This window comes from Eulemur rufifrons, chromosome 1 (assembly GCF_041146395.1).
Source record: "Eulemur rufifrons isolate Redbay chromosome 1, OSU_ERuf_1, whole genome shotgun sequence".
Lineage (NCBI taxonomy): Eukaryota > Metazoa > Chordata > Mammalia > Primates > Lemuridae > Eulemur > Eulemur rufifrons.
In genome coordinates, this window is record NC_090983.1 from 100,695,955 (window position 1) to 100,711,718 (window position 15,764).

Sequence of the window (15,764 nt, forward strand, 5' to 3'; positions counted from 1 at the left end):
GGTAGAAGAAAATGCTTCAGGGAGATCTCATTTGCCCAGATAATTTTTTTAAACTAAGCCATTTCAAAAAATTCCCTGAATGGTTTAGATAATATATTTGTCCAATAATGATTTCAAAACAAATCATGTAAAACCAGTATAATTCTGGTCCAACGCTGTCAGTGCCGAGAAGATTCCTAGCATCCACAGCTGGGTTCCACACCCAGTCTATTGCTTCTCTTTCTCTGGACTTTCTTCCTGGACAAGAACTTGAACAAATACCGAGAAGCTGATGTTCGTCAGCTCCGTGACTCTACCTGGAGCTGCAGCCCTACGTATCCAAATGAGCACCGGGCACCTCCCTGGCTCAGTGAGTCACAGGGGTCCGCACCGACCTGACTGCATGTCCCACTCCCACGGGGTGTCCCGCAGGCCGTGCTGCCAGTGACGCCGCTGCCCGCCCACTCACCTAGGCCTGGCCTCCTGCCTCTAATGCTATCAGCCAGTGGCGGCCAAGTCCCAGCAGGCCCATCTCTAAAGGTCTCCCCATCTGTCATCTCTCCTTCGTCCTCCCAGCGACTATTCTACTCAAGGACTCCCTCTCCCATCTGGACTCCTACAACCACATGGTCAACCCCCTGCTTCAATCATGAATTCTTTTCTTCAGATCAAAGCATATTCAGATGCTCACTACAGTAACAAAAGCAAGCTATTCTGGAAGGAGGAAGGAGAAAGGAACCAGGAGGCACATGTATAAAAGTCTGTGGCTTATAAGGCCACCTTCTGAGACAGATCCATTCCTACCGCATCTCTTTCCATACTTCTGGAATTCCTGCGGTTCCCTGAATACACACTGAGACGTTTCAGTCCTTGGGATGTATTATTTCTTCTGCTCACAGTGCCTTCCCTTCTTATTTGCCCAGCACATGGTTACAGCGTGGGATGCGGAGCCCAGGAGAACCAGGTCTGCACCTCAGCTCCACCAAGTGGTAGCTCTATGACCTTGGTTCTTCCTGAGCCGGACTGCTCATCCCCAAGACAAAAGTTCTATCAGTTCTTACATTGTAAAACTGTTAACAGCATTAAACAATGCTACATTTCAGTCGTTTAGCAGGGAGAGGGCACAGAGTGAGGACTCGATACACGTTAACAGGTCACAGTCATCCTCACCCTTCATGAGTCAACTCGACACCACCCGCCTTGAAGCCTTCCCTGACCTCCCCCAGTTGGACCCCAGTGAACCCCCACGCTGCGTCCACGGGTGGGTCTGCTTATCCGCTGCCCTCCTCGCACGCGACCTCATGCGGGCAGAGGCCATCTTGCTCACCTTCGGCTCTCTGCTACTCAGTATATCTGGCACCTAGTAGGGATCAGTGTCATTGTTGAATTATTGAATGAAAAAGGAAGGACACAGGGCCATTCATTAACGCATTTATTGAGGGTGTCCTGTGTGACAGACAATGTTCTGGCTGCTCGGGTACATCAGTGAACAGCAGATGGCGTTCCTGCTCTCGTGGAGCTCCCATTCTAATGAGGAGGATACACTCTATAAACAAACAAGTATAATGTATTAGCTGGTGCAAAGTGCTCTGGGGGAAAATAAAGCAGATTAAGGGACAACAAAGCAAGGGGCAGTTGTTGCTCTTTTATAAAGCAAGTCAGGGAAGGCCTCACAAAAAGGTGACATTTGAACAGAAACCAGAAGGAAGTGAAGGGCAAGGTGCAAGGGTATCGATGCGGGGGAGCATGATCCAGAGGGAAGCCGCAAGTGCAGAGGCCTGAGAATGTGCTGGAGGCACAGGGAGAACAGGAGCTGGCCAGTGGGTGCCAGGGCTGGGCTGGCGTGTGGGGAGGCCAGAGAAGCGGTGGGGGGCGGCGGTTCTGCGGGCTGCAGATCCTGGGCCACGTGGGGCTCCAGCATCCCTTCGTGAAGATGCAAACTGTTACTGCTATAATAGATTGCTTTCTTGGGCATCTTGAAAATCCTGTCCATCTGCCTATTTTGAAATGCAGCAGGAAGGATAACTCCCAGCCTTAATCAGTCTTAATGATTACAAGTGAAGTTGTTTCATATTAATATCTAGATCTCAACTGCTTTGAGTTCTCGCCTCTGCAAATGTAGAAAGTCCCACCTCAAGGAAGATCCTTTGTCCCCAAGTATTTCCGGGAATCCCAAGGGTGGGTGCAGGACCTGAATCGGCTGCTGTGGCTGCTCAGGTCAACCCTTCGTGGCATCGGGCCTTGCTGGCTGCACAGACTCGCCACAGCGGGCCCCCCACTCATGTCACCATGTCCCGCTCAGCCAGAGGATCTGTAATTCCAGCGTTCTGCAGGGCCTTGCCTGGTGCATCCAGAAGGCTGCCATGTGCCCAGCGCGAGACACCTGCTCTCGTGCAGTGAGAACATTCCTCTGGGCTCAGAGCGGGGCTGTTTGACAGCAAAACTTTGTGAACTCCAGGGTCACAGTGTCTCCTGGCACAGCTCGGAGTTCACACTTACAGCTCTTCTCCCTCCAGGGAGCAAACTTACCTTCCAGTCGGCTGGGTCAGGACATACCTGGAGCTACTTGCCTCTCACATTATACCTTCTTGGGAAGCTGGGCTTGCCGTCAGACTCGTCCTTCTCCTTTGGTCCTTCCCCTGGGGGCTCCCACAGTCTGTGCACATGGGCCTCTGCCTGTGCTACTCCAGCACATTAGACCTGTCAATAATCAAATCCAATAGCAGACAAAGTTCAAGGCTTTCCCCCAGGATCCACAGCCCCAATAAAAATCAGTGAAGGGGATGTCTGAAGAAGATTATCACCTAACTATGAGCCAGTGCTGCCGAATCCCATGTCCTACCCAGCTACAACCCACTGAGGCTCTTCCATTTATAATTCAAGGAGGTTTGATTACATTGAACAGTAACAGCAAAACCTGGAAAAGAGTAGACAGTTGTTCATTTCAGATGGTACAAGTTTAACAAGGTCCAAGAGCAACTTGGGCTTCACCACAAAAACCCTAAACATATATTTAAATTCTAGTATTTCATCCACAAAACACTTTGGAGGCAGAAAGAATTGACTTTAGATCCATGGTTTGCTTGCTACTTACTGTGTTACTTGGGATAGCCATTCACTTTCAACCAATTTTTCTCACTTATAAAAAGTTAATGACAACTACTTCTTGGAAAACTTAAGGGTAACACACATACACGTCACAGTAGGACCTGACATCTAGTAGGCACAAGGCCAGTTCTACTTTCTCCCGCTTTCTGTAGAGAAATACATAGGATACTCCTTATAACGCTATCTATGCCACACAAGGTTTTGCTTTAAAAGGTTTTTTTTTGAGACAGAGTCTCGCTCTGTTGCCTGGGCTAGAGTGCCGTGGCGTCAGCCTAGCTCACAGCAACCTCAAACTCCTGGGCTCAGGCGATCCTCCTGCCTCAGCCTCCTGAGTAGCTGGGCCTACAGGCATGCGCCACCATGCCAGGCTAATTTTTTCTATATATATTTTTAGCTGTCCATATAATCTCTTTCTATTTTTAGTAGAGATGGGGTCTCGCTCTTGCTCAGGCTGGTCTTGAACTCCTGAGCTCAAACAATCCGCCCGCCTCGGCCTCCCGGAGTGCTAGGATTACAGGCGTGAGCCACTGCGCCCGGCCTAAAAGGTTTTAAAAAAGAAAATTCATTGATATGAGACCAATTTCATTCTGAATCCTACTCTAAGGTTAATATGATCAAGATGAAATCCTGTATTTCATTCCTCTTCCTTATTTCATATTGGACATCACTATATTCTCCAGAAACCCTCACCTGGCTTTACCCATCTTGTGGTTTTCTCTCCAACTTCCTCCATAAAAACAAAACAGAAATTAGGAAAGATCAGAAAATAAAAGCCAAGGAATAAAAGGTCTAAACAACAAAAGCTATTGCATGTTCCACGTAGAAAAGACCCAGCTGGCAGGGTGGCCAGGAGAGCACACAGGCTCTGGAACCAGGAGCCCGGAGCTTGAATCCTGGCTCCAACACTCACTATATGGGAGGTATCTTGTTCTCTTTAAGAGTGCCATTTTCCCCATCTGTAACATGGGATAATATCATCTCACAGAAGTAATTACGATCGATGTCAAATGAGAAGTGCTTTCTATCAGGTAAGCTCAACAAACCGAAGAGACAATCAGACAGACCTGGTTGCTGCCTCTGGGAGCTCACAGCCCCTTTGACGGGGGCCCTACTTCTTCCCTGATCTGGCTTTCAGAAGAGGCTACCTTAGAATAGCCACACACGACGACACTGATCGACTTCCATGAGAGTCCCTCAAAAGACCAACGCTTACCTCTTAACCTTCTCTGCTGGTCTCATATAGAACTGGTCTGGGGAACTCGCCCTTTTTTCCGGGCTATCTCTAGCTAAAACACTTCTTAACATCTTGTTCTAAAAGCATACAACAAAGAAAAGAATTACAAAGAAACCACTACTCCTGCAAACTCAAAAGGCCAGGGAAACATCTCCCTCCTCCCTAGTCCTGACTCTCAAACCCTGAGCACTGATTTCCCTTGCCCACGAGAGATGCTCACACGTTGGAGACCAAACTCCAGGCCTCCTTACCGCCAATCCCGTGCCTTAACATGTCAAAATAATAAAACATGCACAAAGTGTTTCTATTAAAGCTTCACCCATTGTTCTCTGGTCAACTAGACTCAAGGGCTATTTATCTATGTCTTGCCCAGCAAACCTTGAATCTGCCTCCTTACGCTTTTAAGCAGCTACACTATTGGAAAGATCCTTGGGCCCACGATGCACAAACCCAAACCCTCTTCTCCCAACCTGAGCAGTGTTTTTACTAGATATTCCTTCAAACTTTCTAATTGAAGTCCTTCTTTGAAACAGCAAGAATTTTTTAAAAATCTCCTGGTGAATCCTTTTACAAACTATCACCTCCATGTTTTGATGAAACCATTACTTTTACGTACAGAGCTTGCTTAAAACTAAGCATACAGGTAATTCTGGGACATACGCTACCATTTTCTTCAAAAACTGATGAACATATGTAGTACATGTGTAGCTTAATAGTACAGGCAGCTACAGAAAATACAAAAATTAGTTGGGTATGGCAGTGCATGCCTATAGTCCGAGTTACTCGGGAGGCTGAGGCAGGAGAATTGCTTGAGCCCAGGAATTTGAGGTTGCAGTGAGCTGTGACACACCACTGCACTCCAGCCTGGGTGACAGGTCAAGACCCTGTCTCGGAAAAAAAAAAAAAGTATAGTCAGCCAATATGAGACCTTGACCCTACAGAAACCCAGGTGTTCTTGCATTTCTAGCCCGTGACTACACTGGGCAGTCCTACTTCTTAGGATTCCTCTAACATCTCTGCAATCCTTTCATATACAAGTAACAGACATTCACATCACTCCATGTTACACTCTACGTGTTCCACAGTGAACCTGATGTTGGAGGACTTGTGCTACTGCAACAGGGGAAGAACACAGAAACCGAGGAAAGACGGAGCTTGATCCAACAATTTCTCTTTTCTTTTCTTTTTTTTTTTAGACAGGGTCTTGCTCTGTCACCCAGGCTAGAGTGCAATGGTGCCATCATAGCTCACCGCAGCCTCGAACTCCTAGGCTCAAGGGATCCTCCTGCCTCAGACTCCCAAGTAGCTAGGACTACAGATGTGTGCCACCATGCCTAGCTATTTTTATTTTTTACAGAGATGAGGTCTTGTCCAGGCTGGTCTCAATCTCCTGGCCTCAAATGATCCTCCTAACCTCAGCCTTCCCAAGTGCTGGCATTATAGGCATGAGCCACCGTGCCTCGCCCGATGCAACAATTTCTGCCTGTCTGAGAACCATATGCAGGTGGGTGGGGAAAAGTTGATTTAGAAACAGTGGCAATCCAATGCCTTCAAAAACATTGTACAGTACTTCACTTGTAAAGGGGTCTCCCTCTGCCTCCCAGGCACAATCTCAGCAGACACCTTGCAGGCCAGAAGGCAAAAGGATGATATATTTAAAGTGGTAAAAGGAGGAAAAAAAAAAATCTATCAACCAAGAATTCTACATCTGGCAAAACTGTCCTTAAAAAATGAGGGAGAAGTTAAAACATTCCTAAATAAACAAAAGCTGAGAAAATTCATTACCACTACACCTACCCTATAAGAAATGTTAAAGAGAGTCCTTCAAGTTCTATGGAAAGGACACTGGACAGTAGTACTCAAAGCCATACAAAAATATAAATATTTCCTGTAAAGGTAAATACAAGGACAAATATAAAATCTAGTATTGTAATTTTGGTTCATAACTCCCCTTTTTATTATTTGACAGGATTTAAAATAGAAAAGCATGAAAAAACTATAAATGTATGTTAGTGGGTACACAATATATAAAGATGTAATTTGTGACATCAGTAACATAAAGGGGAGGCAGAGTTTTAGAGAGTGGAGGTTTTCTATTGACTAAAGTCATCAATTTAAAATAGATTGTTATAACTTTAGGATATTTTATGTAAGTCCCATGGTAAACACAAAGAAAATATCTGTAGAATATACATGAAAGGAAATGAGAAGGGAATCAAATATGCCACTGCAAAAAATCAACTAAACACAAAGGAAGGCAGTAAGAGAGGAAATGACAAAACACACACACACACACACACACACACAAAAAAAACCCCAACAAAAAACCCCACAAACAACAACAAAAAGCATACAGATACAGAAAAAACCAAAATGGCAACAGTAAATCCTTCCCTATCATTAGTTACTTTAAATATAAAGGGACTTAACTGCCAAATCAAGAGACTGGCAGAATGAAGTAAAAAAACAGGATCCAATTATATGCTGTCTACAAAAGACTCACTTTAGATCTAAGCACACATAAGTTGTCAATAAAAGGATGGAGAAAGATAACCCATGCAAATAGTAACCAAAAGAGAACAAGGGTGGCTATACAACATCAGACAAAACAGACTTTAAGTCGAAAACTATGACAAGAGACAAAGAAGGACATTATATAATGAAAAAAAGAGCTAATTAATCAATTAGCTGTAACAATTATATATGCACCAAACATCAGAGCTCCTAAATATATGAAGCAAACATTGACAGAATTGAAGGGTGAAACAGATGGCTCTATAGTAATAGTAGGAGGTGTCAATACCCCACTTTCAGTAACAGATAGAACAGGAAGACAGAAGATCATTAGGGCAATCGAGGACTTGAACAACACGATAGACCATTTGGACCTAACAGACATATAGAACAAACCACCTAACAACAATTAGAATACACATTTTTCTCAAGTGCACAGGGAACATTCTCTGAGACAGACCATGAGGCCACAAAACAAGTCTTGATACATTTTAAAATACTGAAATTATAAAAAAGTATCTTTCTAATCACAATGGAATAAAATTAGAAATCAAAGCAGAAGGAAAACTAGAAAATCCACAAATATGTGGAAATAAAATAGCTCTTAAACAACCAATGGGTCAAAAAGAAATCACAAGGGAAATTTGAAAATATCTTGAGACAAATGAAAATGAAAACACAAAATACCAAAACTTATGGGATGCAGCAAAAGCAACGCTGAGAGAGAAATTTATAGCTATAAATGCTTACATTTAAAAAGATCTCAAACCAACAACCTAACTTTTACCTTAAGGAACTAGAAAAAGAACAAACTAAAGATAAAGCAAAGAGAAAGAAAGAAATAATAAAGATCAGAACACAGATAAACATAACAGAATAGAAAAAAGAGAAAAATCAAAGAAAACAAGAATTGGGACTTCAAAAAGATCAACATAATTGACAAACCTTTAGCTAGGTTGAATAAGAAAAAGAGAAGACTCAAATAAAATCAGCAATGAAAGAAGGAACATCATGATCAATTTTACAGAAATAAAGAGAGAACACTATGAATAACTCTATGCCATCAAACTATATAACCCAGACGAAATGGATAAATTCCTAGAAACACATAACCTACCAACTATGAATCATGAAGAAATAAAAATATGAACAGATCTTGAGTAAGAATGAATCAAAACCCCAAAACCTCCCAATAAACAAAAATCTAGCACTAAATGGCTTTACTGGTGAGTTCTACCAAACATTTAAAAAAGACTACCAATCCTCTAACTTTTTTTAAAAAATTGAAGAGGAACACTTCCAAACTCAAAACTCTGAGGCCTGGCTGGTCCGAAGGTAGTGAGTTATCTCACTTGATTGTTCACAGTCAGTTACAGATTGAACTCCTTGTTCTACTACTTTCCCCCCTCCTCACTACTGCACTTGACTAGTCTAAAAAAAAAAAAAAACAACAAACTATGAGGCCAGCATTACCTTGACATCAAAACCAGACAGAGACGCAAGAAAAGAAAACCACAGACCAATATTCCTGATGAATATCGTTACAAAAATCCTCAACAAATTACTAGCAAATAAAATTCAATGGCATATTAAAAGACAACTACCACAACTGTGACGGATTTATTTCCAGAATGCAAGTATGGTTTAACATAACAAAAATCAATCAATGTAATACACCATGTTAACAGAATGAAGAAAAAAACCTACGATCTTCCCAACTGATGCAGAAAAAGCATCTGACAAAATTTAAAATCCTTTCATGATAAATATACTCAGTATGCTAGGAATAGCAGGAAACTCAACATAACAAAGGCCCATATGAAAAGCCCACAGCTAATATCATGATCAACAGTCAAAGACTGAAGCCTTTTCCTCATCAGAAACAAGACAGGAATGCCCACTTTCACCACTTCTCCCATCCAACTACTAACCAGGCCCGACCCTGCTTAGCTTCCGAGATCAGATGAGATCGGGCGTGTATGGCCGTAGACAACTTTCACTTCTGTTCAACATAGTACTAGAAATCCTGGCCAGAACAATGAGGCAAGAAAGAGAAATAAAAGGCATTCAAACTGGAAAGGAAGAAGTATCTGTTTGTAGATGACATGATGTTAAATGTAAAAATGCCTAAAGACTCCACGGAACAACACCCTCCCCTCCAAAAAAAAAAAACCAAACAAAACCCAACAAAATTGTTAGAACTAATAATCAGAGTCAGCGAAGCCACAAGATACAAAATCAATGTAAAAATAAATTGCATGTGTATGTGCTAACAATGAACCACCCTAAAAGGAAACTAAGAAAACAATTAAACTTACAAGAATAAAATACTCAGGAATAAACTTAACCAAGGTGATAGACTTGTATACTGAAAAGTACAAAATATTGCTGAAAGAAATTAAAGAAGATCTGTCTTGGATTTTTATAGTTAGAAAAGCAATTTAAAAATTTTTAAAAAAGGAAGACAGCAATAAATGGAAAGACATTCCATGTTGATGGACTGGAATACTTAATATGGTTAAGATATCAATACTACCTAAGGTACATCTACAGATTCAATGCAATTCCTATCAAAATCCCAATGATGTTTATTATAGAAACAGAAAAATCCATCCTAAAATTTATATGGAATCTCAAATAGCCAAAATAATCTCAAAAAAGAACAAAGTTGGAAGACTCACATTTCCTGTCTTCAGTACTACAAAGCTATAGTAAATCAAAAGCAACCTAGTGGGGACAAAGACAGACATATAGACCAATGGAATAGAACAGAGTCCAGAAATGAACCCTTGCATATATGGTCAAGTAATTTTTGACAAAGGTGTCAAGACCACTCATTCAATGGCAAAAGGACAGTCTTTTTAACAAATGGTGCTGGGAAAACTGGACATCCACATGCAAAAGGATGAAGCTGGACCCTTATCTTACACAATATCCAAAAATTAACTCAAAATGGATCAAAGGCCTAAACATAAGAGCTACAACTATACCACTCTTAGAATAAAACACAGGACAAAAGCTTCCTAACATGGGACTTGGCAATGATTTCTGGATATGACACCAAAAGCACAGGCTATAAAAGGAGAAACATAAAGTGTTCTATATCAAAATTAAAATCATCTGTACATCAAAGGACACAATCAAGAGTGAAGAGGCAACTTACAGAATGGGAGAAAATATTTGCAAATCATCCATATGATAAAGTGTTGGCACCAGAATACACACAGGACTCCTACAACTCAACAATAAACCCAATTAAAAAATGGGCAAAGGACTTGAATAGACATTCTCTAAGGAAGATATACAAATGGTCAATCAACATATTAAAAGATGTTCAACATCACTAATTGTCAGGGAAATGCAAATTAAAGCTACAATGAGATACCAGCTCACATCCATTAGGACAGCTACTATAAAAAATAAATAAGTGTTAGCAAGGACGTGGAGAAATGTGAACCCCTGTTGTACTGTTCGTGGGCATATAAAACTGTGCAGCCCCTATGGAAAGTATATGTAAGTATGGCACTTCTTCAAAAAATTAAAAATAGAATTACCATATGATCCAGCAATTCCACTCCTAGGTATGTATCCAAAAGAATTGAGAAAAGAATCTTGAACAAATATTTGTACACCCATGATCATAGCAGCATTATTCACAATAGCCAAAAGTAGAGGCAATACAAGTGTCCCCTGATAGATGAATGGATAAACAATACGTGCTATATATTACATATATACACACAATGGAATATTATGCAACCTTAAAATTTCCAGAATTACCTTAAAATGAAAGGAAATTCTGACACATGCTACAACATGGATGAACCTTGAGGACATTATATAAAGGAAAACCACCGGTCAGAAAAGGACAAATACTATATAATTCTACTTCTAGGAAGTACCTAGGCAAAGTCATAAAGATAGAGTCAAATGATGGCTGCTAACAGCTGGGGGGGGGGGCGGCAGGGAGAATGGGGAAGTGTTTAATGGGTACAGAGTTACAGTTTACAAGATGAAGCGATTTCTGGAGATGGACTGTGGTGACTGTTGTGCAATATGAATGTACTCAATGCCAGTGAACAGCACACTTAGAAATGGTTAAGATGGTAAATTTTGTTATGTATCTTTTACCACAATTAATTTTTATTATAAAAAAACTGAAGAAAAAAAGATTCTACATCATCCTAAGTGGTCAAAGTTAACATCACCAATTCTAGGACAAACTAAAGTCCATGTATTCTTGTGAGAAATCTGCTTAAGTATTTGGTGGCTCAGGAGGCAAGCTGTCTGCAAGTTACTCTCAGAGGGGTCTGCAAAAATAACAGCATGTACATCCAAGATGACAAAGTAAATGGGGCAAAATGTTAAAACTTGGTAAATATCGGCGAAGGGTATATGGGAGTTTATTTTACTATTCTCCCAACTATTGTAAATTGGAAATACTTTCAAAATTTTAAAGTTATTCTAGCCAGCCAGGTTTGAGATGCCCTATAATAAACCATACACCAAGAATCATTTAAACAGAAACTAGTAATTTTTACCTTTAAACATAGTACAAGAGAATCTTTTATCATTTTGAATTCCCCAGGTATGGTTATCACTTTATTACTTGGCAACATCAGTTTTAACCTACATAAGTGAAAATTTCAGGTAATTGGTGTTTACTCCATTAAATGCCCAAATGCTATATTCATAACTTTAAAATCTTTTAAACTATTTTCTTGCTTTTGTTTAGAATTTTTAAAAATAATCAATGTATCTGCAAGACTTCACTAGATGGCTGTGCTTTTTCATTCTTAAGTGCTTGAGGAAATTTACATAAAACATTGCAGAATAGTTTAGGTTTTTGTCTCCAACTAGTGGTTAGCTATTACCTTCTAATGCCTTTATGTATCTGCATTTTACAAAGTACTCTAGCCCATTTGTGCTTCTGAGATTGTTGAAAGTAAGTGTAAATAGCTCAAGAGGTTCTTATGAATAAAGTGTTTTAGTGCATAAACCTGTTACTTTAACTGTTCAAAGGCCTTTATGGCCAATAATATTCTCATGTGTTTTTGAAAATCAAGGTGCTAATTTGTATCAGGGAACTTCTATAAGTAAAATAACTTAGTGATAATATTTTCTTGGGCTTAGTCATTTTGACCATCATAGATCTCTTATAATTAAGCCTGTAGAGATTATAAAAATAATAAAGAGTATCTCAAAATTAGAGCAACAAGAAATTCTTTCCTCTCCCCTAACTGCCCAACTACTGTAAGCAATTCATACCCTGATTTTCGATTACATCTACATTTCCTCTTAGACAGTATTTCTTGACCTTTTTTCCATTATAATCTCCAACCTTGGAGAAAAATTAAGATAAAAATTAACTATTTCCTAATAAAAGGAACACATTAAGAAATAATAATTTCTTGGTATTCCACTCAACCCCAAGTGGAGTACTACAATTCAATTCGGATACTAAACACCCAGAATTAGCTTCAGACTCCACAGGTTTAAGGGCTCAGTTCTCTGTAAGATGGCCCCCACTTCAGTCCAGCCACAACGAGGTTCCCATAGCTCTCTGAGGTTCAAGAACTTGCTAAAATGACTCACAGAACACAGGAAAGCACCATACTTTCCTGTAAAGCACTACACTAATGATTAATTTCATTATAAAGGGTACAAATTCAGACCAGCCAAAGGAAGAGATGCACAGGGGGAGGTCTGGGAAGGAATGCTGAGCTTCTGCACCCATCTCCTCATGAGGTCAGGGCTCCTCATCTTCCCATGTGAAACCAGGAAGTTTCATTCACCTACTGTGCCTAGAGATCTTAATTGGCTCCATCATGCAGGCACGGCTGACTAAATCAACTGGGCCACGTGACTGGGTCTCCATCCCCCAGGTTCTGCTGGCCCAAAGCTCCAACCTGCTAACTGTGTGGAGGTCTTTCTGGCAACCAGCCCCCCATGCTAAAGCCATCAGGGGGCCCATCAAGTCACCTCATTAGCATAACAAAGACACTTTTGTCACCCAGGAAACCCAGGCATTTTATACATTCCTTGTCAGGACAAATGACAAATTCTTCCTTAAACAACAGTCAGGTAGGCTTGAACTTTGGAGGGTCACAAAAGTCTGTAATATCTCAAGATTTTTGCCTCCATTACAAATGCATCCTCTAAGACAATGAAGAGAAAGCCCCCCAAAACCAGAATGAAATTTTATTGTGTAAAGTAAGACTAGTATTCCTCTGTACAAAGTACACAACAAACGGTTTTAAATACAACTGAGAGAATTCGAGTCCTATGACAACATTGATACAAGCCGAACCATTTACAGACACACTAAAAAATTTTTAAAATATCTTCTTTCTCCAAAGAGTCCTTTGCACATTTCTTAGAGTAGGATGGGGACATCATCCCAGGCAAGGTCACAATGGCATTTTATTGCCCTCGATGCTGATTTTCACTGCGTGTGCAGATCTGCTTTTTTTCCTGATATCCGTGAACTTTCTCATCTGTTTATCCAGTCGACTGATACCTTTCTTGGAGGTTGCCTGAAACTAAGAGTGGGGGAAAAATAAATAGCAAATTATTGAAATACATAAATCTAGTTTTATCTTTTATCTTCTTAGATCTGAAAGTTAGCAGTCAGAAGAGCTCCTAGCTCTAGAATAACCAGAATAGGCTTTGATGACCTCAAAAACAGAGCAAGTATACACGCCAGTGTTAGAATCAGTACGAAACTCTCTCAAGGAAGAAAAATTTTGTTGTCTGGGCTTTATTTTTAATTTTGCTATTGTCCATGGAAATCTCCTAGGTGAGAGGAAGGGGGAAAAACTGAGACTATGATCCTCCCGGTTCCATCGTTTACACTGTATTTTGATTGTATGCTTTTTCCTTTCCAATGAAAGACCAAATGTGGGTCTGACCACTGACACTTACTTTCCAACATAAAAAAGAACGATCTTCTAAAGTAAAGGAAAGTCATCTGAGAAAAAGCCTTAATGAATTCAGTTAGAGGATTAGTGAAGCAAACTCCAAACTGCTGGAGCTCTAGAGATTCTGACTTGGGGTGAATCCCTGCTCCGCCTTGCCGAGTTCTGAAACCCTAGACAAAGCATGTTCCTGGCCAGTACTCCTTCCATCACTGCTGAGTGAAGTAAATGAAATAATGATGTGAAATACAAGCACAGAGGCTAGCACACATTTAGTGCTCAAAATAAATTGGAGCTATTACTGTAACTATTACTACCTCACAGTCAACTAGATTTACATTAACTAAGTATACCTGACACAAGAAGAAAAGAAAATTAAGTCTCTTCCCACTTACCCATTATCTTTAAAGGTTTGGTTTGGGGATTCTTTCTCCTTTTTTTTTTGAGACAGAGTCTCACTCTGTTGCCCGGGCTAGAGTGCTGTGGCGTCAGCCTAGCTCACAGCAACCTCAAACTCCTGGGCTCAAGCAATCCTACTGCCTCAGCCTCCCAAGTAGCTGGGACTACAGGCATGCGCCACCACGCCCGGCTAATTTTTTCTATATATTTTTAGTTGTCCAGCTAATTTCTATTTTTTTAGTAGAGACAGGGTCTCGCTCTTGCTCAGGCTGGTCTCGAACTCCTGAGCTCAAATGACCCACCCGTCTCAGCCTCCCAGAGTGCTAGGATTACAGGTGTGAGCCACCGCGCCTGGCCAGGATTATTTGTATTTTGAAAAGACTGTATGTCTTACAAAGATGTGGTCTCTAAGGAACCTTACAGAAATTCTGGGAAGGCGTGCCACTGAAGTCAAAGATCAGGGTGAACTTTTGTTGACTATATTGTCAGTAATTTGGAAGTTTAAGAATGATGAGTGGTTAAAAAGAAATGAGTTTTTCTAATTCCTCCCCCCAAATGTTTACTACTAAATCACCTCTGAAGCTCAATTGGAAAGAATGCTAAAATAACAGGGCCTAGGAGACACTCTGGAGTTAGTGCCAGTGTGGTGAGGTTCTTTTTAGTTTGGGAGCCTTCCAAGTCTTATCCCACCTCTGGACTCGGCCTCATCCCTGATATGAAGTCACCTGAGCACTATGCAAGGAACTAACTCTAAGTCATTCTTTAACATGAGCCATGTTGACCATTTATCCTAGATTTTTCATTTCTGACCAAGTGCAGTGCACTCTAAGTAAGCATAAAAATTCATCATCAGATGAGGAAGAGCTATGACACCATCCATCATACTACCCCCCAGATTTCCTGGACAGTCCCAAATACCTGTCTTCCTTTCAAAGATGTGATTTTAGTACTTGCAGTCAGTCTACACTGGAAGCCTTACCTGTTTGGATCTCTACCATCTACCCAACTCCCAGCAGCTCTACACGCCAGCCTCAACCTCTCTCTGCCTACGCCCAGGGCCTTCACCAACACTCTGAGCCCTGATAGATCTGTCTAGCCTTAGCAGCTGGGACACACGCGGGCCAGTGCCAACCTACTTCTAGGTAACACATATGACTCGCAGCTGGCAGATACTCAGTTACCCCAAGCCTGGCAACACACAGGCTATAGTACTAACGTGCCAAATCAATGATCTCCCTCCTGATCCATCAATTCTATACCACACTTCCTTAGGATATTGAAAGTACATGCTGCACTGTTCTACTGGAGAAAAACCAAAAGCAGCTTAAAACACGAACAAGATGGGTTTGCTTAAAATAAAATTAAGGTAGTATAACTGTCTGACACAATATTAAATCACTGAAGAATGTTTACTCAAATGGATGTTGACCATGTTAAGTAAAAAACAAACAAACCCAACAAGGTACAAAAGAAAACAATCACAATGCTGCTTGAATTTTTTTTGAAAAAACAGTAATAATGTTTATGCATGCATTAAAAAGGATCAAAAAGAAATAATCCAAAATGTTAATATTCAGTTATGGCAGGATTACAGGTGACATTAATTTTATTTG

The 15,764-nt window shown here is 40.7% G+C and overlaps 1 protein-coding gene across 4 annotated transcripts in view; it reads right to left on the reverse strand.

Moving 5' to 3' along the window:
- Positions 1-12,387: 12,387 nt before the first annotated feature.
- The window catches only part of IWS1 (interacts with SUPT6H, CTD assembly factor 1), a 44,582-nt gene continuing 41,205 nt past the window's right edge, over positions 12,388-15,764 (reverse strand). For all 4 annotated transcript variants that reach the window (XM_069463785.1, XM_069463844.1, XM_069463739.1 and 1 more), the window contains one exon: positions 12,388-13,377. In XM_069463785.1, coding sequence (XP_069319886.1) covers positions 13,246-13,377 — 132 coding nt within the window. In that variant the 3' untranslated portion in view covers positions 12,388-13,245. The remainder of the gene's footprint in view (positions 13,378-15,764) is intronic.